This window comes from Cydia pomonella, chromosome 17 (genome assembly GCF_033807575.1).
Source record: "Cydia pomonella isolate Wapato2018A chromosome 17, ilCydPomo1, whole genome shotgun sequence".
NCBI classification, from domain to species: domain Eukaryota; kingdom Metazoa; phylum Arthropoda; class Insecta; order Lepidoptera; family Tortricidae; genus Cydia; species Cydia pomonella.
Window position 1 is genome coordinate 19,393,898 of NC_084719.1, and position 27,633 is coordinate 19,421,530.

The window sequence follows — 27,633 nt, forward strand, 5'->3', positions numbered from 1 at the left end:
CTACTTAGGTATTGGTTTTCTGATGTATTTCTAGAGCGAGAGCCTGGCTTCCAATTCCTATAAATCAATTGAGTATACAATAAATATTCAAATATAGTTAAATACATTACGAAATACTTCTATTTTCTTAATTTTTTATTTCACTAAATTAAGGAAATTTAAATATATGGGCATATGGTAACACTGAAACAACAGAAACAAGTATTCCTTGCGTCTACAAATTACGGTTTGCCGACTTTGCCGTCATTGTTTTTCCACTTTAAAGATTAAATTCTACCCGTACATAACAAGAAAAATTAACAATAGTTTAAAGCTATCCGGTAAGTATTGTAATGCTGTAATTTAAACTTTTTTTTCTTAAAATTACTGTAATGTTCCTGAATCTTATAAGAATTCACGTATTTTGTTTAAATTATATTTTACTGTTATATTCTCATATCAAGTTTTCAATTATGTTCACATTATGTTATTAATATAAACTCTATTATGCCCCATTACAGTATCAATCTGTTAAGAATATAAATTGAAAAATGGCCGGTCTTGTTGTTCAATCGCGCTTTGCGGGGCTTCTGGTGGAAGGCGAAGATTATTGCTCGGATGAGCAGAAGAAGAAAATCAAGAATAACGCCGCTAAAAAAGCCGAGCCTCCAAAAAAAGCAAAACCAGTACCAGTTAAGACTCAGGTATGTTGTGCTTATTTTTCACTTTTGTACTTTTATTGACTTGCAGTCTATGAATTTGACTCAAATAATTGATACAAAGGCCTGATTAAAGAAACCCCAGTGGGGTTCGGAGAAATGACAATGATGTTAGGGTGATATCCCAACTTTTGTATAGATATTCCATACCCTAGTCATACCATTCCCCACATTGTAAAATTTATAAAGTAGGTATAAAGACAAGATGAGACCATGTATTGTAAGAGTACACCCAGGTCATACTCAAATTTAGCTTCTAATTTGTCTTTCTGTTAAGAATATTTGGTGAAACAAACATTCATAATTTCAACACACCCAAACACTATGTTGGGTGATTTCAACCATATTCATAACATAACTAGAGAAATTAGGCAGTAGATATCTATGACTTTGCAAAATGAAGCTAAGTTGCAAAGTCATTAGATACACAGATAATTAGGTAAGTGTTGCCATTAGTACACATACGAAAAACAGAAACCATCTCTTCTGTTTTGCAAAGTCATAAATGCTACCTAATTCCTCTATCTCTCTCACTCAAATCACTCAACAAGTGTTTGGGTGTATCAAAATTATGGATATTTATTCCACCAAATGTTCTTAACAGAAAAACAAATTAGAACCTAAATGTGAGTATTACCTGGGTGTACTCTTACATGGTCTCATCTTGTCTTTGTACCTACTTCATAAATTTAACACTATGGGCAATGGTATGATTAGGGAATAGGCGGGTCCACAGCTCAGGCGAGGAAAAGGCGCGCGCCGCCTCGGCCGAGGCACTTCTTCACTGGCCTCTTTGTGTGTGAGGAAATTGCCTCGTGCGTATGCTCGCTCTGTGTGGGCCCGCCAAATCTGCTGTAGCTACAAGCCACCATATGCTGAAGCTACAACTCCCCCTACAACCCTGGTTATAGGGATTGCTTCCAGTGCTGGTTTTCTATACAACTATGGTACCGGGAATTCCCATTTCTCAACATACAAACTTAATACCGGAAGCATTCCCTACCTTCTAATCATAACCCGCCCCTGACTAAAGTCAAAATGAATAATAAATAATTAATATAAGACACCAGATTACACAAATTGACTAAATCCCACAGTAAGCTCAATGAGGCTTGTGTTGTAGGTACTTAGACAACAATATATTTAATATATAAATACATAGAAGACACCCACAAGTCAGAAACAAATATCCATGTTCATCACAGAAATAAATGCCCTACAGTATTTAAATATTACGCTAATCTCACTTGACTTTTTTCGACATGTTTATATGTTATGTTCATGACCAAAAGCAATGATAAAAGTAAAGTGAGTGTACCCGTGATATGATAGTTTTATGCCCAATAAATGCCTTTAATGTGATTTTAACCCAGGACCATTGGCTTCAAGCAGGGTCACTACCCAATAGGCCAGGTTCTCGTGTAATGATGATATGCTCTGCAGGTTCCTAAGAAAAAGAAGCCAAAGCAGGCTGCTCAGACGTCCAACCAATGGGAACAGTGGAAGCAGAAGGATGAACAACTTGTGGATGGTAATTTTGAAGAGGAACTGCAGCAGGTAATGGGTAATTTTACAAAAATCTCATTCCCTTGGCCTACCTACCTATTCGCAAATTCCCAGGAGAGGCCTGATACTTTATTAGCAGCTCATTTTTGGTGACTGTATAAACCATTGTGCATTGTAACTTGTAAGTGCCTGATTGGAAAATAAACTATCTTTATCATGCCAAGTTCCATCTATAAACAGACAATTTGTAAATTTTCAGGTAGTTATAACATTTATTGGTTAACCAAGCAACTACAAAATCACCTGGATTTGTCACTGAACAACCTGACTTTAACCTATTTGATCATGTAATGTTTTCATCTACCCTCAACTGGCTTAAGGAGCCATTTGAAGGTAGATTTTGTTTACTTTTATTTAAATACCTAAAGATACAGAGTATAGAACCATTTTTGCTGAGCGGAATCTCCTAGGAATGCTGATCTGATGATGGAGTCAGGAGGTGGCAATGGGAACTCTGTGATAAAACAACGCAAACGAATTGTGTTTGGGGTTGTTAGAGTTGTCTCAATGAGTATTAGTTACCTGTGGAAAAAAAGTACAGTCGACGATAAAAGCTTGTAACGAAAATTTTTTTTTTTGCCAATAGTTGTGGTGTCAAGCAAAATCTTATCAATTTATTGTATGATACATAGAACTTAACTGAATTTTTCTATTAATTTCAGGCTATTCTACTCTCAAAATTAGACTATGAAGAAAAAAAAGATGTTTACCAACAGATAAAGAAAGAAGCAGAAAATACGAAGAAGAAAGAAGAAGCTGCCCGCACATCCATAAAGAAGCAAAAAAAGAAGAATGTAATGAGCCTTGACCAGTTTAATGATATGGTTACTGCTGGTGACGAACCTAAAAGTAAGCATAATCATTTAACCTTGTGCTGCCAAATGTTCTCAATAAAAACACTTAGTATAAACTATCCCAGGATTACAAAAAGCTGAACAAAATGTCCTTGATCCAATTAATGTTCTTAATTGGGCAGGGTCCAAAAGTTCCTTAAAATAAACCGGCCAAGAGCATGTCGGGCCACGCTCAGTGTAGGGTTCCGTAGTTACTCTTCCGTCACAATAAGCTAAACTGGAGCTTAAAGTATAGTAAATTGTTAACCAAGGGATAAAACGGTACCTTTCAAGCGAGTTAAACAAATAGGCAAATTTGCACAATCAGTACCTAATTAAAGTAAGTCTTTTTACTATGAAGGGGAAACTTTTTGCGTTAACTCAAAAACAGCTAAACTGATCATGTCCGCTATAGTTTTCATTGAATGTCTTTCTTAAGCTCTACTTCCACGATTTTTTTCATATTTTTTGGACCTATGGTTCAAAAGTTAGAGAGGGGGACACACTTTTTTTTTTTTCGGAGCGATTATCTCCGAATATATTCACTTTATCAAAAAATGTTTGTTGAAGACCCTTATTAGTTTTGAAAGACCTTTCCAACGATACCCCACAATGTAGGGTTGAAGCAAAAAAAAATCACCCCCACTTTACGTGTAGGGGAGGTACCCTCAAAAAAATTAAAATTTTAGATTTTATTGTACGACTTTGTCGGCTTTATTGATTTATATATCCATGCCGAATTTCAGCTTTCTAGCACTAACGACCACGGAGCAAAGCCTCAGACAGACAGACAGACAGACAGACTGACATGGCGAAACAAGGGTTCCTAGTTGACTACGGAACCCTAAAAAGCTTGGGCTGGACGAGGTTGTAAGAACCAAGGATGAGGAATGTGTGATTAAATCTTTCCAATAATAGGGCAATGTATGGTTGCTGTTCTATAAAACGGACTACACTTTATAACACACATAAGTTTTAGGCAAAATTTTCATTTTTGTTGTTTTATCACAGAGTTCCCATGGCCACCTTCTCTTTCCAATATCAGATCAGCTCCATGTCATCATAATATTTCATTGTCATCCGATTTACGTATGTATGCAAAATTTCAGCTCAATCTGAATTTGGCTTAATCCAGGGCATAAAATTCCGAAAAAGAAAACAAGAATTTGACATAATTCTAGGGATTGACAAGGCAAGCTATGATGACGTCATCTGTAAAATACTTCGACCGGCCAAACCCATTTGATACATCTTTATACGTTTAAGAAGTAGGAGGTTTTAACTTTCATATATTATATATCAAATTACAATTTTAGCTTCCAAGATTTGACTCAACACTTAAACAAACATGCATACTAACAGGGCAAGTTAAATAAAAGCTTGTAAAAAAGGTTTGGTTGCTTTTTTAGAGTTCCGTAACCCAAACAGTAAAACGGGACGTTATTACTAAGACTCCGCTGTCCATCCGTCCTTCTGTCTGTCTGTCACCAGGCTGTATCTCATGAACCGTGATAGCTAGGCAGTTGAAATTTTCACAGATGTACTTCTGTTGCCGCTATAACAACAAATAGTAAAAAGTACGGTACCGTCTGTGTGTAAGTCCGACTCGCACTTTTTTTCTATTAGACTGCTGCGTAACAAGTCAATTTATCTATAGGAACTGTGTTTATCATATTTCATATAACTAATGCTACAAACATACCTATTTCCAGCAAGCCAAGAAGAAGAAACACCCACAGAACCCAAAAGTGAAAAGCCTAAAGACGACACAGAGTTCTTCGAAAGAGTAAAATCAGAGACAAAGAGTGAATTACTAAAAGACAAAATAATAGACAGGGTAAAGTCACAAACTCGTCATCAAACCCCAGATATAACTAAAGCACAGTTTGTTGATGCGCTGGAAAAGAAAGATAAAGAGATACATGCACTTAAAGAGGAGGTCACAAATTTGAAAAAAGAATTATTAACAGTAAAGTCTAGAAATAAGAAGTTATGCAGTATATTAGGACAGGGAGAAAGTAAGTATTTTATCTATGTGCCTTTTATATATGTTACTGTAAAAGCCCGAAGTACGGTAAAACCTAGGATATACCGGTAACACCTAGGTTTTACCGATGCCGATCGGTAAAAGCCCGAAATGCGAAATAATTATTGTTCCCTTCGGGCTTTTACCGACATGGATTTGGTAAAACCTAGGTCTTACCACGGCGACCGGTAAAGGTTGGATCATCCACTGGTTCTTGACATTATTAGATGAAAATCTTGTATCAGTGTAAGGGGCGTTACATGTAGCGCCATTTAGAGTGATGCTTCGTATTGTTTCGGCTATTTTACTAGTCATATAGATCTAGGTCTTTCGGTTTTGCTGAAGGTGAGAGTAAACTCTACTCACTGCAAATTCGAACGCCGTGAGTAGGGATGTAGAAGTCCTGAGAGCAGAGTAATACACAGTGTGTCACATACCCTTTGTAAGCAATATGCCCAGTTAGTGGGAATTTTCGGGCTGTAGCTAGCCGGTGTAATGGGTAATAGAAACGCATTCCGTGTGTGCTTCGTTTTCCAGATGACTAGGGTGCACTGCATAATGCAGAGATTATCATATCGCGAACGATTGGCATCTTGACTAGGTACCAAGGTTTAGGTATAGTTTACAGTAAAAACAAATTAGGTATCTATTAATAGTTCTCGCCTGTTAAAGCGACTATGGCTGGGTGATCAAATGACACCTAGATGCTTTCAATTAAATCATTTTCTTTTAAGGTGGTTCGATTTTCATACAAAAAACAATCGCTATTTATTAATTAATTACACAATATTATTACATAAATAGTTGCGCATCTATCTACTTTCGAATATTCATTTGCGCTAAATTAATAGAAAAACTTTGTTTCATACAGAAATCATGCAATAATCAACGTTATATTTTTATAAATTTTACTCATGTGTGTGTGACAAATGTCGTGTACAAATACATTGCGGCGTTGCCACTCCATGCATCGGCGCGACGTTGCGATGTTTGACGCGTTTTTAGCTGACTCTGTCGACACTGACACTCAGTGTGACCAGGCGTACGATAATTGTCGTACATGTACGATAATTTGGGCCCCGGTATGACGTAATGTTCCAAAGAGCATTATCGTACACTAAAGTACTATAATTTCAGCCCTTGGATGATGCCACCTTAAAAGTCTAGTAATTTGAAGCAAAATATGACACTTTCTCTCAGAAATAGGCTAAAATTAGTATCTTTTGGGTGTTCGGCTCCTTGGTGTAAGTTTAAAATTTAAAATGTCACAATTTCCTGTATACCGTTTGAGTCTATCCCAAAAATACACAAACATAAACAGATTTTTGGCGCAATTTAGACGAAAATTGTCTTTTTTTTTATTATTAATTGGAAGTTTAAGCTTATTTTGCAAGACATTTTTAGGGGCTGCCTTTTTGATTGGCGTACGATATTTTTTTCAACGGTACAATAATATTGACACTCAAGTACGATAATTCTCTTCCGCTCGCCTGGCAACACTGCTGAAACTTGACAGGACCTGGGGGCCTACCGCGAAAACCTAAATTCGCAAATTGTGGGGATCTTTCTCTTTTACTCTCACTAAGACGTAATTAGAGTAACAGAGAAAAATGCCCGAAATTGACGAATTTCGATTTTCCCGGTAGCCGCCCTGGTGCTTGAGGTACTTGATAGAAAACAAAGCTGCCGCATGTTCTGAATTGTGATTTTATGTGTTTTTGGATTGAAAATGATAGCATCGTCTAAATCAAGTTACAAAAATCATCGATATTCTGGTCCGCGAAAAACCAGGAAAAGTGTAACTGTAATTGGAATCTACAAAAATGACTAATTCATAGAAAATATGACCTATAAACTAGTTCACTTTTATAAAACTCAATTACAGTACATATGGGGCTACTTTATAGCACTAGTGCGAGAAGTAGCATATTATGTTACTGTGTCGAACATTTAAAGGGCCATATGTACTGTAAAACGTTGTACGATACATGTGCGAATAGGTAATTCGCAACTCGTGTCGATTTAAAACACTCCCTTCGGTCGTGTTTTAATTTATCGCCACTCGTTTCGAATTTCCAATTTTTCGCACTTGTATCGTAATGTACTATTTTGTCCGAGATTGTACTTAGGCGAATACCTAAGGGAGCTAAGTGTATTGATCTTGAATAATTAGTTGGCTAATACATATATGACTCCAACATGATATGGACATTTACATCATAACTATTATACCTAGTTGGTTACTAAGTTCTGTTACTCGATTTCTTTCTTTCTTCCTAGCGTTGTCCCAGCATATTGCCACGGCTCAATGGAGCTTGGGGTCCGCTTTGACAACTAATCCCAAGATTTGGCGTAGGCACTAGTTTTTACGAAAGCCACTGCCATCTAACCTTCCAACCCAGAGGGTAAAACTAAGCCTTGTTGGGATTTGTCCAGTTTCCTCACGATGTTTTCCTTCACCGAAAAGCGACTGGTAAATATCAAATGATATCTGTTCTGAAGTTCTGTTACTCGATTTGCAACCTCTTTATTTCCGTTAAAACAAATGCTTCCGAAAAAATAAAAAATGACATAATGTGGTGGATTTGTGAGCTATAATTATATACCACACATAACGCTTATCTCGTCGTATCTATAATGAATTGGGGCCTAAAAGAGAATCGTATTCCAATTTTTTGAATTACTTTCTATATTAACTAAAAGTTGCCTCAAAATTCAGCTTTTATACTAAAAACGGCTTTAAATATGTTAAATTAACAAAATATATTTTGAAAGATGGTTTCGCGCCCAAAACGCTCTTTGAAAATTGTGTGACGTCACAGTTTATGGTTTGACACATAACTACATACACACGTAGAAGATACGAACTATCAACTGATATTTGTCATTTGTTGTTAATCGCCTAACTGTCAACAGTGTCAATCCGAGAGTTGTGACGCCATCAGAATCTTCAATGACGTTTCGAGTTTGGTCACGTGACGTGTGCCAAAAGATATTTTAAATTCAATATTTACAAAAATATGGTCATTACAGGTCCCCTAAAAGTAGTTTAACATGTTCTTATAATCCAAAAAAAATTTTGGGATACAATTATGCCCTAAGATTTGTAGATGGAAACAACCCTATTGCGTTGCACAAATGTGGGCACCCGCCAAACATGATTTTGGGTGTGTCATACTCAGGGCTAACACAGATTCATTTCTGTGAAAAAGGTGTGAAAACCGGAAACTGGAAACCGTTCTCGAACCAATAGTGAAGCCCTTAAGCCACACCCTATTTCAAAACCAGCCATGGATCTTTGAACAGGACTCAGCTCCTGCACATAAGGCAAAAACAACTCAAGCCTGGTTTCGAAGGAACAAAATTGACTTTATTGCCCACGAAGACTGGCCGTCCTCCAGCCCGGACCTTAACCCCCTGGATTATGCCATATAGCAGGTTATTGAGGAGAAAGCCTGTGCTAAACCCCACACAAATCTTAACTCCCTCAAGCGGGCCATAGTTAAGACAGTGACGGAATTAGACATGACAATCGTGCGTGCCGCTATTGATGACTGGCCTCGTCGTTTGAGGGCCTGTGTCAAAGCCAGAGGAGGCGATTTTGAATGATATTGTCATATGTAATTCCTGATTTTGTGTACTTCATTTTAATATATACTTTATTAAACTTTCGTTGGTATATTTTATGTAGATAAAGATTATTGAAGTAACAGAATTTAATAACCAACTAGATAGAAAACAATGCAATACATAAACACATCAATTGGATATGATGTGATCCGTTGAATGAAATTGTCAATAAATAAAATAAATAAATAATTTTCTATCTCTAGGCATTGTGTGAAACTTCTAGTTGTGACAAAATATCGGGAAATCAATAATATAAACAAACATGGTAAATATCTTATTTCTTTTTATAATGGTTATAAATAGAAGGCCATGCAATTTTGTAACTCACTGTAATTTAATTAAATGTATCGTAAAAAAAATGTTTTAATTCTACTGTAAAATAGTACCTACTTTTTTAAAGGCTGGGCAGTAAGGGATTGCTTTAATTTTAGAACAAAACAGCGTTTTTTTTTGAAAAAAATACCGGAAAATCTGACTTACAAATTTGGACTTTCTTAGGTTCATTCTACTTAGACTCTTCTCCACCCTAGCATTAAAGAAAGATATCCTAAAATATCCATACCATTACGTCACATTTTAGTGTGAAAGAAATTTCAATGTAAAACTAAAATTTCAATACAAATTTTCGGGTTTTTTTAACACGAGGATTGATTATGCTAGTGATCCTGATTTGGAAGAACCCAAAAATATCATGATGTGTGAGAATCAGATTTTTAATATTTTTATGGAAAACGCTCATATTTCTCATAAAATAATTTATTAATAATAGGTACCTACTTGATAATACAGATAACAAAAAAAAAAAATAATGAGTCTCGAACCCACATCCTCTTGCATGTATTTCCACGTACATACCGCAACGCTATTGAAGCCTACTCACGCTGTGCCAAATTGTCTACTACAAGGATCCCAGTAAGACTGTTTGAATGTGTGAGTGATACTTAGAAATAGAGTCAAGAAACATTCTGTCGACATTAAGGGGTAGTTTTTGTACAATGAAGTGTTCAATGTTTGTTGTAATAGTTCAATATTTATTTAATGAGTGCGCTAAACATAATTTACAGTATAGAAATACCAAGACTACTCCACAAAAAAATTAAAACTCAAAATTTGCAATTGTGGCGCCACCTAGTGAGGTTTAAGCTTTGGGTAACCTAATCGAACCACCTTCATAGTAAAAAGACTTACTTTAAGGTGGTTCGATTTTCATACAAAAAACAATCGCTATTTATTAATTAATTACACAATATTATTACATAAATAGTTGCGCATCTATCTACTTTCGAATATTCATTTGCGCTAAATTAATAGAAAAACTTTGTTTCATACAGAAATCATGCAATAATCAACGTTATATTTTTATAAATTTTACTCATGTGTGTGTGACAAATGTCGTGTACAAATACATTGCGGCGTTGCCACTCCATGCATCGGCGCGACGTTGCGATGTTTGACGCGTTTTTAGCTGACTCTGTCGACACTGACACTCAGTGTGACCAGGCGTACGATAATTGTCGTACATGTACGATAATTTGGGCCCCGGTATGACGTAATGTTCCAAAGAGCATTATCGTACACTAAAGTACTATAATTTCAGCCCTTGGATGATGCCACCTTAAAAGTCTAGTAATTTGAAGCAAAATATGACACTTTCTCTCAGAAATAGGCTAAAATTAGTATCTTTTGGGTGTTCGGCTCCTTGGTGTAAGTTTAAAATTTAAAATGTCACAATTTCCTGTATACCGTTTGAGTCTATCCCAAAAATACACAAACATAAACAGATTTTTGGCGCAATTTAGACGAAAATTGTCTTTTTTTTTATTATTAATTGGAAGTTTAAGCTTATTTTGCAAGACATTTTTAGGGGCTGCCTTTTTGATTGGCGTACGATATTTTTTTCAACGGTACAATAATATTGACACTCAAGTACGATAATTCTCTTCCGCTCGCCTGGCAACACTGCTGAAACTTGACAGGACCTGGGGGCCTACCGCGAAAACCTAAATTCGCAAATTGTGGGGATCTTTCTCTTTTACTCTCACTAAGACGTAATTAGAGTAACAGAGAAAAATGCCCGAAATTGACGAATTTCGATTTTCCCGGTAGCCGCCCTGGTGCTTGAGGTACTTGATAGAAAACAAAGCTGCCGCATGTTCTGAATTGTGATTTTATGTGTTTTTGGATTGAAAATGATAGCATCGTCTAAATCAAGTTACAAAAATCATCGATATTCTGGTCCGCGAAAAACCAGGAAAAGTGTAACTGTAATTGGAATCTACAAAAATGACTAATTCATAGAAAATATGACCTATAAACTAGTTCACTTTTATAAAACTCAATTACAGTACATATGGGGCTACTTTATAGCACTAGTGCGAGAAGTAGCATATTATGTTACTGTGTCGAACATTTAAAGGGCCATATGTACTGTAAAACGTTGTACGATACATGTGCGAATAGGTAATTCGCAACTCGTGTCGATTTAAAACACTCCCTTCGGTCGTGTTTTAATTTATCGCCACTCGTTTCGAATTTCCAATTTTTCGCACTTGTATCGTAATGTACTATTTTGTCCGAGATTGTACTTAGGCGAATACCTAAGGGAGCTAAGTGTATTGATCTTGAATAATTAGTTGGCTAATACATATATGACTCCAACATGATATGGACATTTACATCATAACTATTATACCTAGTTGGTTACTAAGTTCTGTTACTCGATTTCTTTCTTTCTTCCTAGCGTTGTCCCAGCATATTGCCACGGCTCAATGGAGCTTGGGGTCCGCTTTGACAACTAATCCCAAGATTTGGCGTAGGCACTAGTTTTTACGAAAGCCACTGCCATCTAACCTTCCAACCCAGAGGGTAAAACTAAGCCTTGTTGGGATTTGTCCAGTTTCCTCACGATGTTTTCCTTCACCGAAAAGCGACTGGTAAATATCAAATGATATCTGTTCTGAAGTTCTGTTACTCGATTTGCAACCTCTTTATTTCCGTTAAAACAAATGCTACCGAAAAAATAAAAAATGACATAATGTGGTGGATTTGTGAGCTATAATTATATACCACACATAACGCTTATCTCGTCGTATCTATAATGAATTGGGGCCTAAAAGAGAATCGTATTCCAATTTTTTGAATTACTTTCTATATTAACTAAAAGTTGCCTCAAAATTCAGCTTTTATACTAAAAACGGCTTTAAATATGTTAAATTAACAAAATATATTTTGAAAGATGGTTTCGCGCCCAAAACGCTCTTTGAAAATTGTGTGACGTCACAGTTTATGGTTTGACACATAACTACATACACACGTAGAAGATACGAACTATCAACTGATATTTGTCATTTGTTGTTAATCGCCTAACTGTCAACAGTGTCAATCCGAGAGTTGTGACGCCATCAGAATCTTCAATGACGTTTCGAGTTTGGTCACGTGACGTGTGCCAAAAGATATTTTAAATTCAATATTTACAAAAATATGGTCATTACAGGTCCCCTAAAAGTAGTTTAACATGTTCTTATAATCCAAAAAAAATTTTGGGATACAATTATGCCCTAAGATTTGTAGATGGAAACAACCCTATTGCGTTGCACAAATGTGGGCACCCGCCAAACATGATTTTGGGTGTGTCATACTCAGGGCTAACACAGATTCATTTCTGTGAAAAAGGTGTGAAAACCGGAAACTGGAAACCGTTCTCGAACCAATAGTGAAGCCCTTAAGCCACACCCTATTTCAAAACCAGCCATGGATCTTTGAACAGGACTCAGCTCCTGCACATAAGGCAAAAACAACTCAAGCCTGGTTTCGAAGGAACAAAATTGACTTTATTGCCCACGAAGACTGGCCGTCCTCCAGCCCGGACCTTAACCCCCTGGATTATGCCATATAGCAGGTTATTGAGGAGAAAGCCTGTGCTAAACCCCACACAAATCTTAACTCCCTCAAGCGGGCCATAGTTAAGACAGTGACGGAATTAGACATGACAATCGTGCGTGCCGCTATTGATGACTGGCCTCGTCGTTTGAGGGCCTGTGTCAAAGCCAGAGGAGGCGATTTTGAATGATATTGTCATATGTAATTCCTGATTTTGTGTACTTCATTTTAATATATACTTTATTAAACTTTCGTTGGTATATTTTATGTAGATAAAGATTATTGAAGTAACAGAATTTAATAACCAACTAGATAGAAAACAATGCAATACATAAACACATCAATTGGATATGATGTGATCCGTTGAATGAAATTGTCAATAAATAAAATAAATAAATAATTTTCTATCTCTAGGCATTGTGTGAAACTTCTAGTTGTGACAAAATATCGGGAAATCAATAATATAAACAAACATGGTAAATATCTTATTTCTTTTTATAATGGTTATAAATAGAAGGCCATGCAATTTTGTAACTCACTGTAATTTAATTAAATGTATCGTAAAAAAAATGTTTTAATTCTACTGTAAAATAGTACCTACTTTTTTAAAGGCTGGGCAGTAAGGGATTGCTTTAATTTTAGAACAAAACAGCGTTTTTTTTTGAAAAAAATACCGGAAAATCTGACTTACAAATTTGGACTTTCTTAGGTTCATTCTACTTAGACTCTTCTCCACCCTAGCATTAAAGAAAGATATCCTAAAATATCCATACCATTACGTCACATTTTAGTGTGAAAGAAATTTCAATGTAAAACTAAAATTTCAATACAAATTTTCGGGTTTTTTTAACACGAGGATTGATTATGCTAGTGATCCTGATTTGGAAGAACCCAAAAATATCATGATGTGTGAGAATCAGATTTTTAATATTTTTATGGAAAACGCTCATATTTCTCATAAAATAATTTATTAATAATAGGTACCTACTTGATAATACAGATAACAAAAAAAAAAAATAATGAGTCTCGAACCCACATCCTCTTGCATGTATTTCCACGTACATACCGCAACGCTATTGAAGCCTACTCACGCTGTGCCAAATTGTCTACTACAAGGATCCCAGTAAGACTGTTTGAATGTGTGAGTGATACTTAGAAATAGAGTCAAGAAACATTCTGTCGACATTAAGGGGTAGTTTTTGTACAATGAAGTGTTCAATGTTTGTTGTAATAGTTCAATATTTATTTAATGAGTGCGCTAAACATAATTTACAGTATAGAAATACCAAGACTACTCCACAAAAAAATTAAAACTCAAAATTTGCAATTGTGGCGCCACCTAGTGAGGTTTAAGCTTTGGGTAACCTAATCGAACCACCTTAAGTAAAAAACCTTTTGCCAAGCGTGGGTCATGGTAGTGGTTCGTAAGGGAGAGATATAAGCCTGTCTGGTTCCGTTGTATGTTGGTACTTCCCTGTCATGCTAGTTGGTCGTACCGAGGGCCGCTCCTGGTTAGCCAGGAACGTCTTTAAGCGCCGTGGACAGCTGATGTGGATGCGAAAGGAGGCCTCTGCGTCCCTAGGAACTATTGGTACGGCCGGTCGGAACAAAGGAACCGCGCCGCTAAAGGGTTATTTGAACCGGAATCTTACAGCTCTATTCTGTGAGACTGCTGTCGACCGAAAGTGCGATTTTGTGTATTAAGCAAGCTGTCAGGTACTACAAGGACAGGACACGCCGATCTATGCGTGTTTTCTGGACTTGTCAAAGGCGTTTGACCTGGTTGTGTACGGCAAGCTATAGTACAAGCTTACAAAAACGGGAGATTCCATTGAATATGTCGCGTTGCTTAAACATTGGTACAACAGCCAGGTCAACCGATTGAGATGGGCGGGAGAGGAGTCTGACGAGTACAAACTACAATGTGGACCGAGACAGGGAGGGCTAACATCTCTTGTCCTTTTCAACGTCTACGTAAACGTTGATCGAGGCACTCAGCAGGGCACCTGTCGGTTGCACATACAGGTGATGTGTGTTTTAACAATTTAAGTTACGCTGACGACTTGGCGTTGCTGGGGCCTTCGGCTGACGCGGTACGACAGCTCATCAATATTTGTGAGGAATACGCCGGGCAGCATAGTCTAAAATACAACACGGCCCAAAGTCAGCTTGTTATATTCAAAGCTCGTAAGTATAACCCGTCTACGGAGCCGAGGATCATGTTGTGTGGCGTACCCCTTAAAGTTGTAGATCGCTTTAAGTATCTGGGGCATATGCTTACAACTGACGCTCTTTAGAGCTTACTGTCAGACTTTCTACACGTGCAGCGTGTGGGTGAAGTTTACACAACGAGCCTATAACGCATTGCGCGTTCAATATAATAACATCTTAAGGATGCTGTTGCGGCTGCCGAAGCACTGCAGCGCGTCCGGCATGTTCGCTGAGGCGCGAGTAGATGACTTTTTTGCCATCAGGCCGAAAAGAATCGCCTCCATGCTGAGACGGGTGTGCGGCAGCAGCAACAGTCTACTCAAGGTGTTGGCCGAGCACCTCGACTGCCCCGTTATAAAGTTTTGGGTGGAGATAGCAATTGAGAGAGCGAAATAGAGTATGGCAACCTGCGCCCCTACTCTCCACACATCTTAGTGTTTAGTTATAAGTTCTCGTTTTTGTTTTTCTCTTAGTACCTAATTAGCATAGTTTTAAGTTTATACAAATAGTCGTTATGTATCAGTGATCTGAAATAAACGATTTTTTTTTTTTATATATACCCAGGGTACGAGACGAAACTTAAATACGTCCTTTTCTACATATTAAAGGTTGTGCTAAAATATTTACTTTTATGTCTAACATTTTATTCTGTTTGAAAAGGTGACACTTGACCTGTCCGACGCGTCGCGTGTGATGTCACGGCGCGAAGCTCATGAACGCGACCGTACAGGACCGTACCCTAAAGGCAGCAGTGCATCAGCGCCAGAGTACTTTAAACGTACCGCGCGGTCTAAACTGCTAACGTTGTTGCAACGCTGAGACTACTCTCGCGATTGTACAGTCGCGCCGAGTATAACCTAATCTTACTTTGATTAGAATAACGTGCATCGTTACACTGTTTATTGCTGTCCCGCTCCCACTGATAATATATTTAACACTCGTATTTCATAAAAATAGTCATAGTGCTAACTGTTAATGTTCTGGTTTTGCTGTAGGTTTAGTTACAATTTTTCAACAACAAGCCGCGGCGGCTCACTCTGGAGTACGGAAGGTGGGACAGGGAGAACACACCCCTGCTGTGGAATATATGGTATGACTGGGCCATAAGGGGGGGGGCCAGCTTCCCTGCATGATCACCATCTGCTATGCTGACGGCACCATGGTGGCTGTGTGGGGAAGGCACATGGAAGATAACTTTTTCAGAGCGGCGGTAGCGACAGAGATATCAGTGGGTCGCATCGAACGCCTAGGATTGAATGTGTCCCTCCCGAAGACTGAAGCAATTGTCTTCGGGGGACCTGGAAGGGCGCTACCTGAGGACTTAACTATAGCTGTTGCAGGTGAGGGTTCCGGTCAATTCACACATGAAGTACCTGGGTCTTGTTCTTGACCGGAGGTGGAATTTTGAACAGTATTTCCTCAGGTTAGCGCCCCGAATCGTGGGTGCTGCCTCAGCCCTAAGCCGGCTATTACCATACGTGGGTGGGCCGAAAGTCCCTTGTCGGCGTCTGTACGTGGGCGTTGTTCGGAGCATGGCCTTATACGGGGCACGAATTTGGGCAGACAGGCTCTTGGCTAAAGCCAAACCTCTCCTAAGGCGTCCGCTGAGGGTGGTGGCCTTGCGCATAATAAAGGCATACCATACGGTGTATTTCGCGGTGGCATGAGCCCTGGCAGGCACTCCACCCTGGGAGCTGGAAGCTAATATGATAGCTGGAAATTACCGTATGAGAGCAGAGGCCAGAGCGCGTGGAGAATGCCTTGACCCAGAGGAGGCGAAGAGAGAGCAACGACAGGCTGTCAAGAGACTGAGGGACCGCTGGAAGAGCGACCTGGAGGATTCCTCCTATGGAGTCCGCAGTATAGGGGCTCTCCTCCCGTCATTCAACCAGTGGCTCGATAGAGAACACGGGGTGCCCAGCTACAGATTGACGCAGGTAACAACCGTACCCGGTTGCTTCGGTCATTACCTGCATGAAATTAAGAGAGAGCCAACGACAATCTGCCATGGAACGGCCCAGCACACACTTGAATCGTGCAGGCGATGGGCTGTGGTACGCCAAAAGATGGTGGTGGCAGCGGAAATCACGAGTGGGGACCTCTCGCTGCACGACGTCGTGTCGGCCACGTTGCCCAGCAAGAGGGCATGGAAGGAAGTTGAAGCCTTTTGCGAAACCGTGATTTCCCAAAAGGAAGCAGCGGAGCGGTTGCGCGAAGATAGTGCAGATGCACTACCGCTCCGGCGTAGGCGGAGAGGGGGGTCTCCTCCCTAGGTAGGCAATATACCCTAGCCAACAGCTAGTTCCTCCCCCTTGTAGAGCCAGTGGATTGGGGGCTCACACGGAACGGCTCTGCACGTGTGGGAGGAGAGCCAAGCGTCCTGGTGCTCTTCCTCATTGGCGCGGGTGTCCAACACAGGTTGGTCGGGCTGCCGAGGGGCGTCACGGATAGAATGCCGCAAGCGATCCCATGACGCTCCCTAACGGCAAAGAGGATGACACCGCAGGGGATGTTAGTGGGTATTCTCCTCCCTTTCCTCTGGCTAACAGAGGGAGTAACGAGGGGAGCGAGTCCCACATACCACCCCCCAATGGGCTTCCCCAGCCCGGGTTGAGATGCGTAAATGCATTTACCCCTGCGTCAAAAAAAAAAAGAGGACAGGGAGAACACGCTTATCTTTCATGCTGTTGCTATCCAGAATAACTACCCTGCTGACCCTGACGTGACCCCGTCGCCTCTAAATGGCAATCCAGTGCCCCGTAGAATCATGCGTCCATATGTTCAAGAGGTGTTAGTTGCACCACCCACACCGACCCCCGAAAAATCCAGCAAAATGCAAAGGGCATTAATTATTACTCGAGCTGGAGTTCCAAGAGTCGATGGCCTCGCTCAGTACTGCCTGAGCTCCAGCGCGGTCCCCCGCCTTTGCTTTTTGCGACGCACTCGCTTACGCGTACGACCCATCTCCGTTGCGCTACGAGCTACAGACTACTCTAATGTTATAAACTATACATGTTTAAAACAATTTGGAAACCAACAAATTACTCTAAAGGCAACTTTCTCTTCACTCTTGGGAAATTTCCGAGCATATTCTTGGGAATGTTCTCGCGAGAATTTTCTCGAGCACTTTCTTTGTCCGTTTATTGAAGGAAACATATTTATTTATTAGGATAATGTTCCTTTTTTTGCTCAAATAAATGCGTATGTGTGTTTTATTGATATTAGTAAAGCGACCTGGTCTCGAAACAATATTTTAAACTTAATAGAGCAAATTTCTCATTACTCCCAAAAATATTCTCCAGAAAGTTCTCCGACACATTTCTTTATAAGGCGTCCGTAGTATTTTGAATACAGACTATTTATTATTTATATCAAGTTGTTTCTTTGTACATGTGTTTTTCGGATACTTGAGTTTTTACAAGCTTTTATAAAACTTAATCTTGGAAGCTAAACTTGACACTTGAATTTTGGTTTATGTAAATCGGAAGAAAAGTACGATTTAGTATTTTTTTGGAAACAAGTTTTTATCGCTTAACGTACTTTTCTTTCGTGCGGTACGTTCAGAGTACAGAGTACGTTCTGGCGCTGATGGACTGCAGCCTTTAGGGTACAGTCATGTGCGATCGCGTTCATGAGCTTCGCGCCGTGACATCACACACGACGCGTCGGACAGGTCAAGTGTCTCCTTTTCTTACAGAATAAAATGTTAGGTATAAAAGAAATAGTTTAGCACAACCTTTAATATGTAGAAAAGGACGTATTTAAGTTTCGTGTCGTACCCTGGGTATAAAAAAGAAAACAAAAGAAACCGTTTATTTCAGATCACTGATCCATAACGGCTATTAGTATAAACTTAAAACTATGCTAATTAGGTACTAAGAGAAAAATAAAAATAATAACTTATAACTAAAAACTAAGATGTGTGGAGAGTAGGGGCCAAGCTCTATTTCGCTCTCCCAATTGCCACCTCCACCCAAAACTTTATAACGGGGCAGTCGAGGCGCTCGGCCAACACCTTGAGTATACTGTTGCTGCTGCCGCGCACCCGTCTTAGCATGGAGGCGATTTTTTTCCGCCTAATGGCAAAAAAGTCACCAACTCGCGCCTCAGCAAACATGCCGGACGCGCTGCAGTGCTTCGGCAGCCGCAACAGCATCCTCAAGATTGATTGATTTAATTGAAAGCGTCTGGGTGTCATTTGATCGTTTCAACTAGCGAGAACTATTAATAGATACCTAATTAGTTTTTACTATAAACTATACCTAAACCTTGGTACCTAGTTAAGATGCCAATTGTTCGCAATATGATAATCTCTGCATAATGCAGTGCACCCTAGTCATCTGGAAAGCGAAGCACATACGGAACGCGTTTCTGTTACCCATCACAGCGGCTAGCTACAGTCCGAAAATTCCCACCAACTGGGCATATTGCTTACAGAGGGTATGTGACACACTGTACATTACTCTGCTCTCAGGACTTCTACATACCTGCTCACGGCGTTCGAATTTGCAGTGAGTAGAGTTTACTCTCACCTTCAGCAAAACCGAAAGACCTAGATCTATATGACTAGTTTGTACTAGTCAAACAATACGAAGCATCACTCTAAATGGCGCTACATATAACGCCCCTTACACTGATACAAGATTTTCATCTAATAATGTCAAGAACCAGTCCATGATTCAACCTTTACCGGTCGCCGTGGTAAGACCTAGGTTTTACCAAATCCATGTCGGTAAAAGCCCGAAGGGAACAATAATTATTTCACATTTCGGGCTTTTACCGATCGGCATCGGTAAAACCTAGGTCTTACCGGTATATCCTAGGTTTTACCGTACTTCGGGCTTTTACAGTAACATATACATATTTCAGTAGAACAGCACAACTAGTAGGAGTACAGCACGAGTAGTAGAGTAGTGAATGTTATTCTCAACGGTGTAACAGATGAGATACTAATTCCCACCTGTAACCAGTAGAAACAACTTTATGGTAACAGTTGGGGTTAACTCAGTTAAACTGCTGCAGAACTGATCATGAGAAATGATTATCTAAGTGCCGTTTGTCCAGATATTTGGACGGAAGGTGGTTAAGGGTAACAAAATGGACAGGACCAAGAAAAAAAAGAGGTCGAGGAAAATCTAAGATACGATGGGCAGACGACGTCATAAAACTAGCTGGAAAGGTCAGGATGGAAACAGCAAAAACCAGAGAGAAATGCAAGGGTATTGAGGAGGCTTTCACCCAGTAGGGATCAGTGTATTGCACTGAGCATATACAGTTATAATGATAATAGAATCATCTGATGATGATTCATAGGCCTTGATCCCATTTACTTGGGGTCAGCCTTCCCTCTTCTTTTCTTCCATTCTGCACGATTGAGTGCAAGCTCGGCGTCTATATTGAGATCTTTCAGGTTTCGCTGAACCGTCGTCAGCTAAGCCGAGGCTGTTTTCCACTTGCTCGCTTTGTGGTTGAAATCTTGAGCACTACCGTAACCATGTAGTCTTCTAGACGCCTCTGTACGTGACTGTACAGTGTTATAGAATGTTTGCTTTAAATAATACAGGATGTAACAAAGATAGTGGGGATCCGTTGGAAAAAAAGAAGTTTTTTTGACGCGATAACCCCTAAAGTTAGTCACGGCAATTACAATTGACGGATGTACCCCATACAATAAAACTAAACGACGTTGTAACGGCGATTTTTTTGATGTACGGTTTGGTGCAACGCTGGGCTCGAAACCGGTATTGGTATCAATACCTCAATACCTGTTAATATCGTTCCAAAACCGTTATAGTATTATTTCGTTTATTGAAAATCGGTTAATTGATGGAATGTGAACAAAAAAAAATATTTCAATCTAACCGGTAAAAAGAGGGAACGAAATTTTTTTGTTTGTGGGGTACGATATTATAATACCGGTTATTCTCGTATCTCGGAGACTTGGTTAAACACGTATGTGAAAGGGATAACAACAAATACTCATTCCATCTTGCTTCGATATTTTCAATTTAACCGGTTAATTTCGTTCCTTAAGAACGAAATGAGAACGTAATTTATTTATTTCCAGTTACGCCAGTTACTTCAAAAGAACAGTTTTGTTATCGGTAACCGCAAACGGAAACTCCTTTTCGTTCCCGGGCGAATGAACGAAACCGGTTTGAAAAGTAAAACGGTTTCCGAGCCCTGGCAACCAAACCGTAAACTTTCATGGGTGTGGTCGCCATAAATCGTGAATTCAAACCTCGGTTGTGCCGTATGCAGCAGAAAAAATGATAAAATATGATTAAAAATTCAATCGGGATATCATAAACAGACAAGAGGTTAAATAATGTGAACCAGGGATCGGAACCGGTTTTTTGCAAAAACATCGAAATAACCATATATTTCGGTTTATTTTATACTCTAAATGTAGGACTCGGTGGGTTTTCAGATAACGACTTCGTATTACTAGATTGCCTAATTAGAAATGAAGTAATTAACAAAGAACGAAAAAATACCGTTTTCGTTCCCATACAAAAAATACCGGTTTCCGATCCCTGATGTGAACCACAGTAACGAGAGGATATTATTTCAGTGAAGGACAAAGCGGAGGTGCTGGTGGAGGTGGAGAGGCTGCGCGCCGTGCAGGCCGAGCTGACGGGCGAGCTGGGCGCGCTGCACGGCGCGCTGGAGCGCGAGCGCTCGCGCCACGGCGACCCGCGCGCTAAAGACAAGGTACACGCGAGTGTCGCGTCTCGGGCCCGGACACCGCTGCCCGGCCGCTCCACTTGCATTTAGCGCGGAGCAGGTACCGGGGCCTCATGAGTTACGAGGTGTCGCTGACCAGCTAATAGGGCGCGGAGTATGAAGGTATCGCGGCTGGCTGTGTGCTTTTGGTTTGTTTACATAAATGATTCCTCCTTGGAAAAGGTACTCGAAGACCTTATGCCTTCTTACAATCACCATATTATTATGGGGGATTTTAACACCTGTCTTTTGAAAAACGACTTCCGTTCTAAATCTCTTAAGTCCCTAGTTGATGCGTGCAATCTTTGTATTTTACCTTCTGGTGCTACTCATCATTTTCCCAACTGTACACCCTCTCTTCTTGATATCACCATGGTCTCCTCTCCTTCGCTAGTTGGGAAATATAGTCAACACTCTGCCGATGCCTTCTCCTATCATGACTTGCTTTGTTTGTCGTATAAAATTCGTCCCCCTAAAGTTAAACCCAAAATTATTATGCAGCGCAATTTTAGAAGGCTGAAGGTCGAGGAACTTCGCGAGGATGCCTATAATATTGATTGGAGTGTGATTGCTGATGCTGGCACCGTAGAAGAAAAAGTTGCTCTTTTCAATTCCTTACTAACTCAGCTTTACGATATCCATGCTCCGATTCGCCCAATCAAATTAAGGCATCTTCCTGCCCCCTGGCTGACTGACGAGATTAGGGCATTAATCGAAAAAAAGAATCGGGCTAAATCTAAATTTAAACTTAATGCTTCTGACAGGAACAAATCTAGATATCACGCGTTGAGGAATCATTGCAGCACTGTGTGTCGCGATGCTCAGCGGCGCCACATTCATAAGTCGGTGGTAGATGGTCAACCAGCTAAGATTTGGAAATGTCTGAAGGCTTTTGGAGTTGGAAAGTCCGTCAATAATCCCTTGCCGAACGACCTCAACTTGGATGACCTTAACCATCATTTCTCTTCCTCTTCCATGTTTAGCGGTCCAATGAAGGATAAAACCCTTAATTATCTTTCTTCCTTGCCAACTCCTGATTTTTCGCCCTTTTCTGTTACCCAGTTCTCTGAGAGTGACGTTGAGAAGAGCATTCTATCCATAACTTCTAATGCTATTGGCGTGGACTGTGTGGGCCGGAATATGATACTCCCTCTACTTGACCTCCTTCTTCCCATTATCACCAACATCTTTAATAGTTCAATTTCTTCACGTTGTTTTCCTAATTCCTGGAAAGACGCTAATATTACTCCCATTCCAAAAAAGTCTAACCCGTCTTCCTTCTCTGATTTTAGGCCTATTTCAATTCTTCCTTTCCTCTCCAAAGTTTTAGAGCGGCTTGTGCAGTTGCAATTAACTTCATTTCTTAATAAAAACTCTCTCTTCAATCCTCTCCAGTCAGGGTTCCGTTCCGGTCACAGCACGGTCACCGCACTAGTTAAGATTTCTGACGATATCCGATCTGGCATGGATAACCGGAAGTTAACGGTATTGACGTTGCTAGATTTCAGCAACGCTTTCAATACCGTTGATTTTGACATCTTACTGGGTATTTTACGCTCTCTCAATGTTTCTTCTGCAGCAATTGAGTGGTTCCGCAGCTACTTGGATGGTCGTCGGCAACGAGTTAAAGTTGATAACTCTTCTTCTTCATCTTGGTGCAGTACTCTGGCCGGCGTCCCGCAGGGTGGTGTGCTGTCCCCCTTACTATTTTCTATCTTCATTAATTCTATTACTTCCAATCTCCTCTCTTCTTATCATCTCTATGCCGACGACCTCCAAATCTACTCACAAGGCCTGCTAGATGATTTACCACATCTTGTACATTCCATTAACACCGACCTAGAACGCATTTCTGAATGGGGCTCTTGCTATGGTTTAAAGGTTAATCCATCTAAAACTCAAGTAATTATCATTGGCAGCCCAAGAAGTATAGCAAGAGTCGATTTCGATGATTTGCCTGGGGTTCTGTTCGATGGGGTACTGATTCCTTTCTCTAACCAGGTCAAAAATCTGGGTGTAATCATTGATCGTACTCTTTCTTGGATTCCGCAGATCAGTGAGGTGAGCAGAAAGATCTTTGCTACGATTGGTTCCCTACGTCGACTTCGTAACTTCCTGCCTCTCGCCACTAAAATTGCGCTTGCTCAGTCTCTCCTTCTGCCTATTTTGGACTATGCTGATATCTGCTATTTAGACCTTACTGAAGAGCAATTGAACAAACTCGAACGACTTCAAAACGTGTGCATTAGGTTCATTTTCGGGTTGCGCAAATTCGATCATATTTCAAGCTTTCGTTCGCAGCTCAAATGGTTACCCATCCGATTCCGTCGCAACACGCATATTCTTTCCCTCTTGTATGCCACTCTGTTCCACCCCAATACTCCGTGTTATCTTAAAGCCCGGTTTAAATTTCTTTCATCTCTTAGATGCTCTCAAAATCTGCTACTTGTTCCCCCTCCTTCCTCTTCAAAATTCTACAACAACTCTTTCAGTTTCCGTGCTGTCCGGCTGTGGAATAATCTACCCATTGATATTAGACGTGCTAAATCACTTCCCATTTTTAAAAACCTATTAAAAGAACATTATTTGTCTATTTCATGAAGGTCCTATACTCGTATTCTTTTAAACTCGTTGTCGTTGTTATGGCTTCCTTTATCATTTATATATGTATATGTATATATATATATATATATATATATATGTATATATTTTTTGTATATAGTAATAATGTAGTCTATCTTAACTTTATATGTGTAGTATATGTATTATATTGTATTTTTACTACTTTTTTTCTTTATTTTTATTTTTTTTTGCACCACCCGTTAACTTCGTTCGCCATCTCACTATCTGAAGGTTGTCTGGAAGAGATCGCTGTTTAGCGATAAGTCCGCCTGTTGTTACCTACCAATGTGTATATGTAATCAATTTCTGTATCTGTTTTTTATGTAGTGTGCAATAAAGAATTTTATTATTATTATTATTCTAGTTTAAAGTATTATTTTTTTTGTTGACTCGTAGAGGTGACTCGTTTTTCAATTTCGTACCCGCTAAGGCCACGGTACTCGACTGAAAAACTCTCCATTATATCATGATTATATAAAATACTATTACAGTACATGTGGTGCTACTTTCCCGCACGCGTGCGGGAATGAGCACTTTCCGTGCGTATGTCGAAACTTAGAGCCATATGTACTGTAAAACGTTATACGTGTACACGTGCGAATAGGTAATTCGCAACTCGTGTCGATTTAAAACACTCTCTTTGGTCGGCAAAAGCGACTCTGTTCCATTTGAATATGATTTAAATTTCATCGAATACAAGTACTATTTTTTTTACATAGAGGACCAACAGCTATAGCTATGCTAATAAGAACATAATTATTGACACAAAGCCAATTATAGGGTCTCACTAAATCTAAATTATAGGTTCTGCCTATGTAGAACCAGGGACTGATTTCGGTTACGGTATAACGGTATGGTAGCGGTATAAAATTACGATACCAATACATTATACGCGGCTTGATATAAAGGTATCGCTACCGTTTTAAAATAACGGCACCGGTATTTTTCCAGTATATACCTTAACCGTTATTATACCCAAACTGATAGTATTAATTAAAATCAAAAGGGCTTAATAGGCTTACACTTACATAGACAGCTTCATCATCCATTCCATCATCCAATAGAAACCAAGTTGGCGCAAGGCGCGGGCGGCTTGGCAACGACGCCTAAGCTGATAGGGTACCTTTATGAAAGCGGGTAAGGTACCCGAAAAAATAACGGTACCGTTATTTACCGGTAGCGAAATAAATTTATTCGGCTACCTAAATGGTTCGGATTTAACCGGTATCACGTCATACCGTTATTTAAATGTATCGTTATTTTTCAATTATGCAGTCTCTGTGTAGAAGAAAGTTAGGAGAATAGTATGAATACTATAAATGATCTCAGATGATTTGTTCGGGCTTGGTTACACTGCTTACTGCTAATAGCTCCGATATAAGGTAACGGAACACTCAAATTTACCATTCTATTTATACGGTTCAAATTCATGAAACAGCTTATTTTGGAGATAACACGTTTTGCTATCTTCAAAAATAATGACCACCCGTGCATGGTGGCTGATTGTTCTCTGAATGAGCTGTCACATAAATTTGAACCTTAACATTATTACGAGAGTTGCTTTTTCAACGAAATTGTTGCTTAGGCACGTTCTGAAGAACGCTATGAAAATAACCCGAAAAAATCATCTGAGATAATTATACTATACTTTTGAATGTGTACTCTGGACTCTCAAATATAAAAATATTTTATATATGTGTTGTATTATCGTAGTATATTAATGTGTATAGTAATTAAATCGTCTAGATATTGCTATAGATATCTAGACGATTGAAATTGCACCAATAGATTACACTTAAACATTAGTTACACGCGTCAAAAAATTACTTCGATCTGGAACTACACATTATAAATAAATAATAAATATTATAGGACATTTATTACACAAATTGACTAAGTCCCACAGTAAGCTCAATGAGGCTTGTGTTGAGGGTACTTAGACAACGATATATATAATATATAAATATTTATAAATACTTAAATACATAAAAAACACCCATGACTCAGGAATAAATATTCATGCACATCACATGCCCTTACCAGCATTTGAACCCGGGACCATCAGCTTCGTAGGCAGGGTCACTACCCACTAGGCCAAACCGGTCGTCAAACATTATATTATATTAACATTATATTATATTATATTGTTTAATACACTAGCAGCTGATAGTTGATGCGTGTATATCACTGCACTTGTTTTTTTTTTGTACGATTAATGTTCATTTTGGTAATTACACATACATACATTGAAAATATTGTTTTACAATTGTTCCAGAAAAATGGCACAAAGAAGAAAAACATACGTTTTGACGTTTCCTCCGAAGCCTTAATATCAAAGGAATCAAGTTCAGGGACTGCCTGAGAAGAGATTAATTAATTTATAAAAGATATAAAGAAACTAAAGTGATAGTAAAAGATATAGAAATAAATGCCTAATTTACAGTAAACGGATTTTATTATTTTGATTTGTATAAACTGTTTGCGTTTTTTAGCATTTTGTTAAGTTAAATGATTACAATTTTCCAAGTTCAGAATGCAATGCATGACACGCATTCGCATATTACGAAACAAGCTATTTAGTATGTTTTATTTTCATAAATATTATTCTTCTAGCATATAGTTAATAGTTTATATAATATTTTTTACAGAGATCATGGTACAGTCAGATATAATTTGTGATCCATGTCGAACCTTGTTACCGTGACAATAGTATGGAGTCGCTAGCGACTTTCATGTTGTTTGTCACTGTCACAGGGTACGAAATGGGTCTTCAAAATATAATTTGACTGTACCTATGTGCAGGGCCGGATTTAGGGGAGGGCAACCGGGGCTATTGCCCCGGGCTTCCGCAAAAGAGGGGCCCCCCACAATAGAGAATTCTGTAAATTTACCATTTTATTTAAAAAATTTAGGGCCAGGCTCCACTCCTTTATTGCCCGAGGCCTCCAGACCTCTAAATCCGGCATTGCCTATGTGGATGTTCTACATGTTACACTTAGGGCCTCCGCTAGCTGGCGCGGGTGCACGGAGCGGACGAGCGGGTTAACGAAAAATTGTATGAGCGACGCTAACTGAAGCGGACGCGTGCGGCGGACTTCACCTACAAATAGCACCCGGGCGTCCGCGTCAGCTAGCGTAGGCCCTTAACATCCATATGCATGATACATGATATGATTATAAAGTTTAAAGTTATAAAACTATTTGAAAGGTAAATCGCTAAAAATAATGTCGTTTTCAAAACCCTATAGGAGGTAATAAATTGTATTCTATTTCCATTTTTAATATTTTGATCTCTTAAAAGTTAGAGGATAATTTACATTAAGTTGTAATATTATTTCTTCTCAGAAGCACTGTGATTTAGAAACAATTAAAACAAATGGTGATTTTTCCTAATAAATTTTGTATAAAAAAATTAAACACTTATTTTTGTTCACTCCCGTTA

The 27,633-nt window shown here is 39.2% G+C and overlaps 1 protein-coding gene across 1 annotated transcript; it reads left to right on the forward strand.

Annotated features, from left to right (window-relative positions):
- The first annotated feature begins 164 nt into the window (after window positions 1-164).
- Window positions 165-26,638, forward strand: LOC133526915 (G kinase-anchoring protein 1-like). The gene is made up of 7 exons (XM_061863771.1): window positions 165-320; window positions 501-683; window positions 2,142-2,255; window positions 2,927-3,113; window positions 4,810-5,115; window positions 21,418-21,557; window positions 26,467-26,638. Exons 2-7 carry the CDS (start codon window positions 531-533, stop codon window positions 26,551-26,553), a joined length of 987 nt encoding a protein of 328 aa, XP_061719755.1. The 5' UTR covers window positions 165-320; window positions 501-530; the 3' UTR covers window positions 26,554-26,638.
- The last annotated feature ends 995 nt before the right edge of the window (window positions 26,639-27,633 follow it).

What these genes read in the sequence shown, in the direction of transcription:
- LOC133526915 (XM_061863771.1), top strand. Translation starts at nt 531, where the DNA reads ATGGCCGGTCTTGTTGTTCAATCGCGCTTTGCGGGGCTTCTGGTGGAA. An exon ending in TTGAAGAGGAACTGCAGCAG is followed by an intron (nt 2,256 to 2,926) that starts GTAATGGGTAAT and finishes TATTAATTTCAG; the next exon opens with GCTATTCTACTCTCAAAATT. An exon ending in ACCCGCGCGCTAAAGACAAG is followed by an intron (nt 21,558 to 26,466) that starts GTACACGCGAGT and finishes CAATTGTTCCAG; the next exon opens with AAAAATGGCACAAAGAAGAA.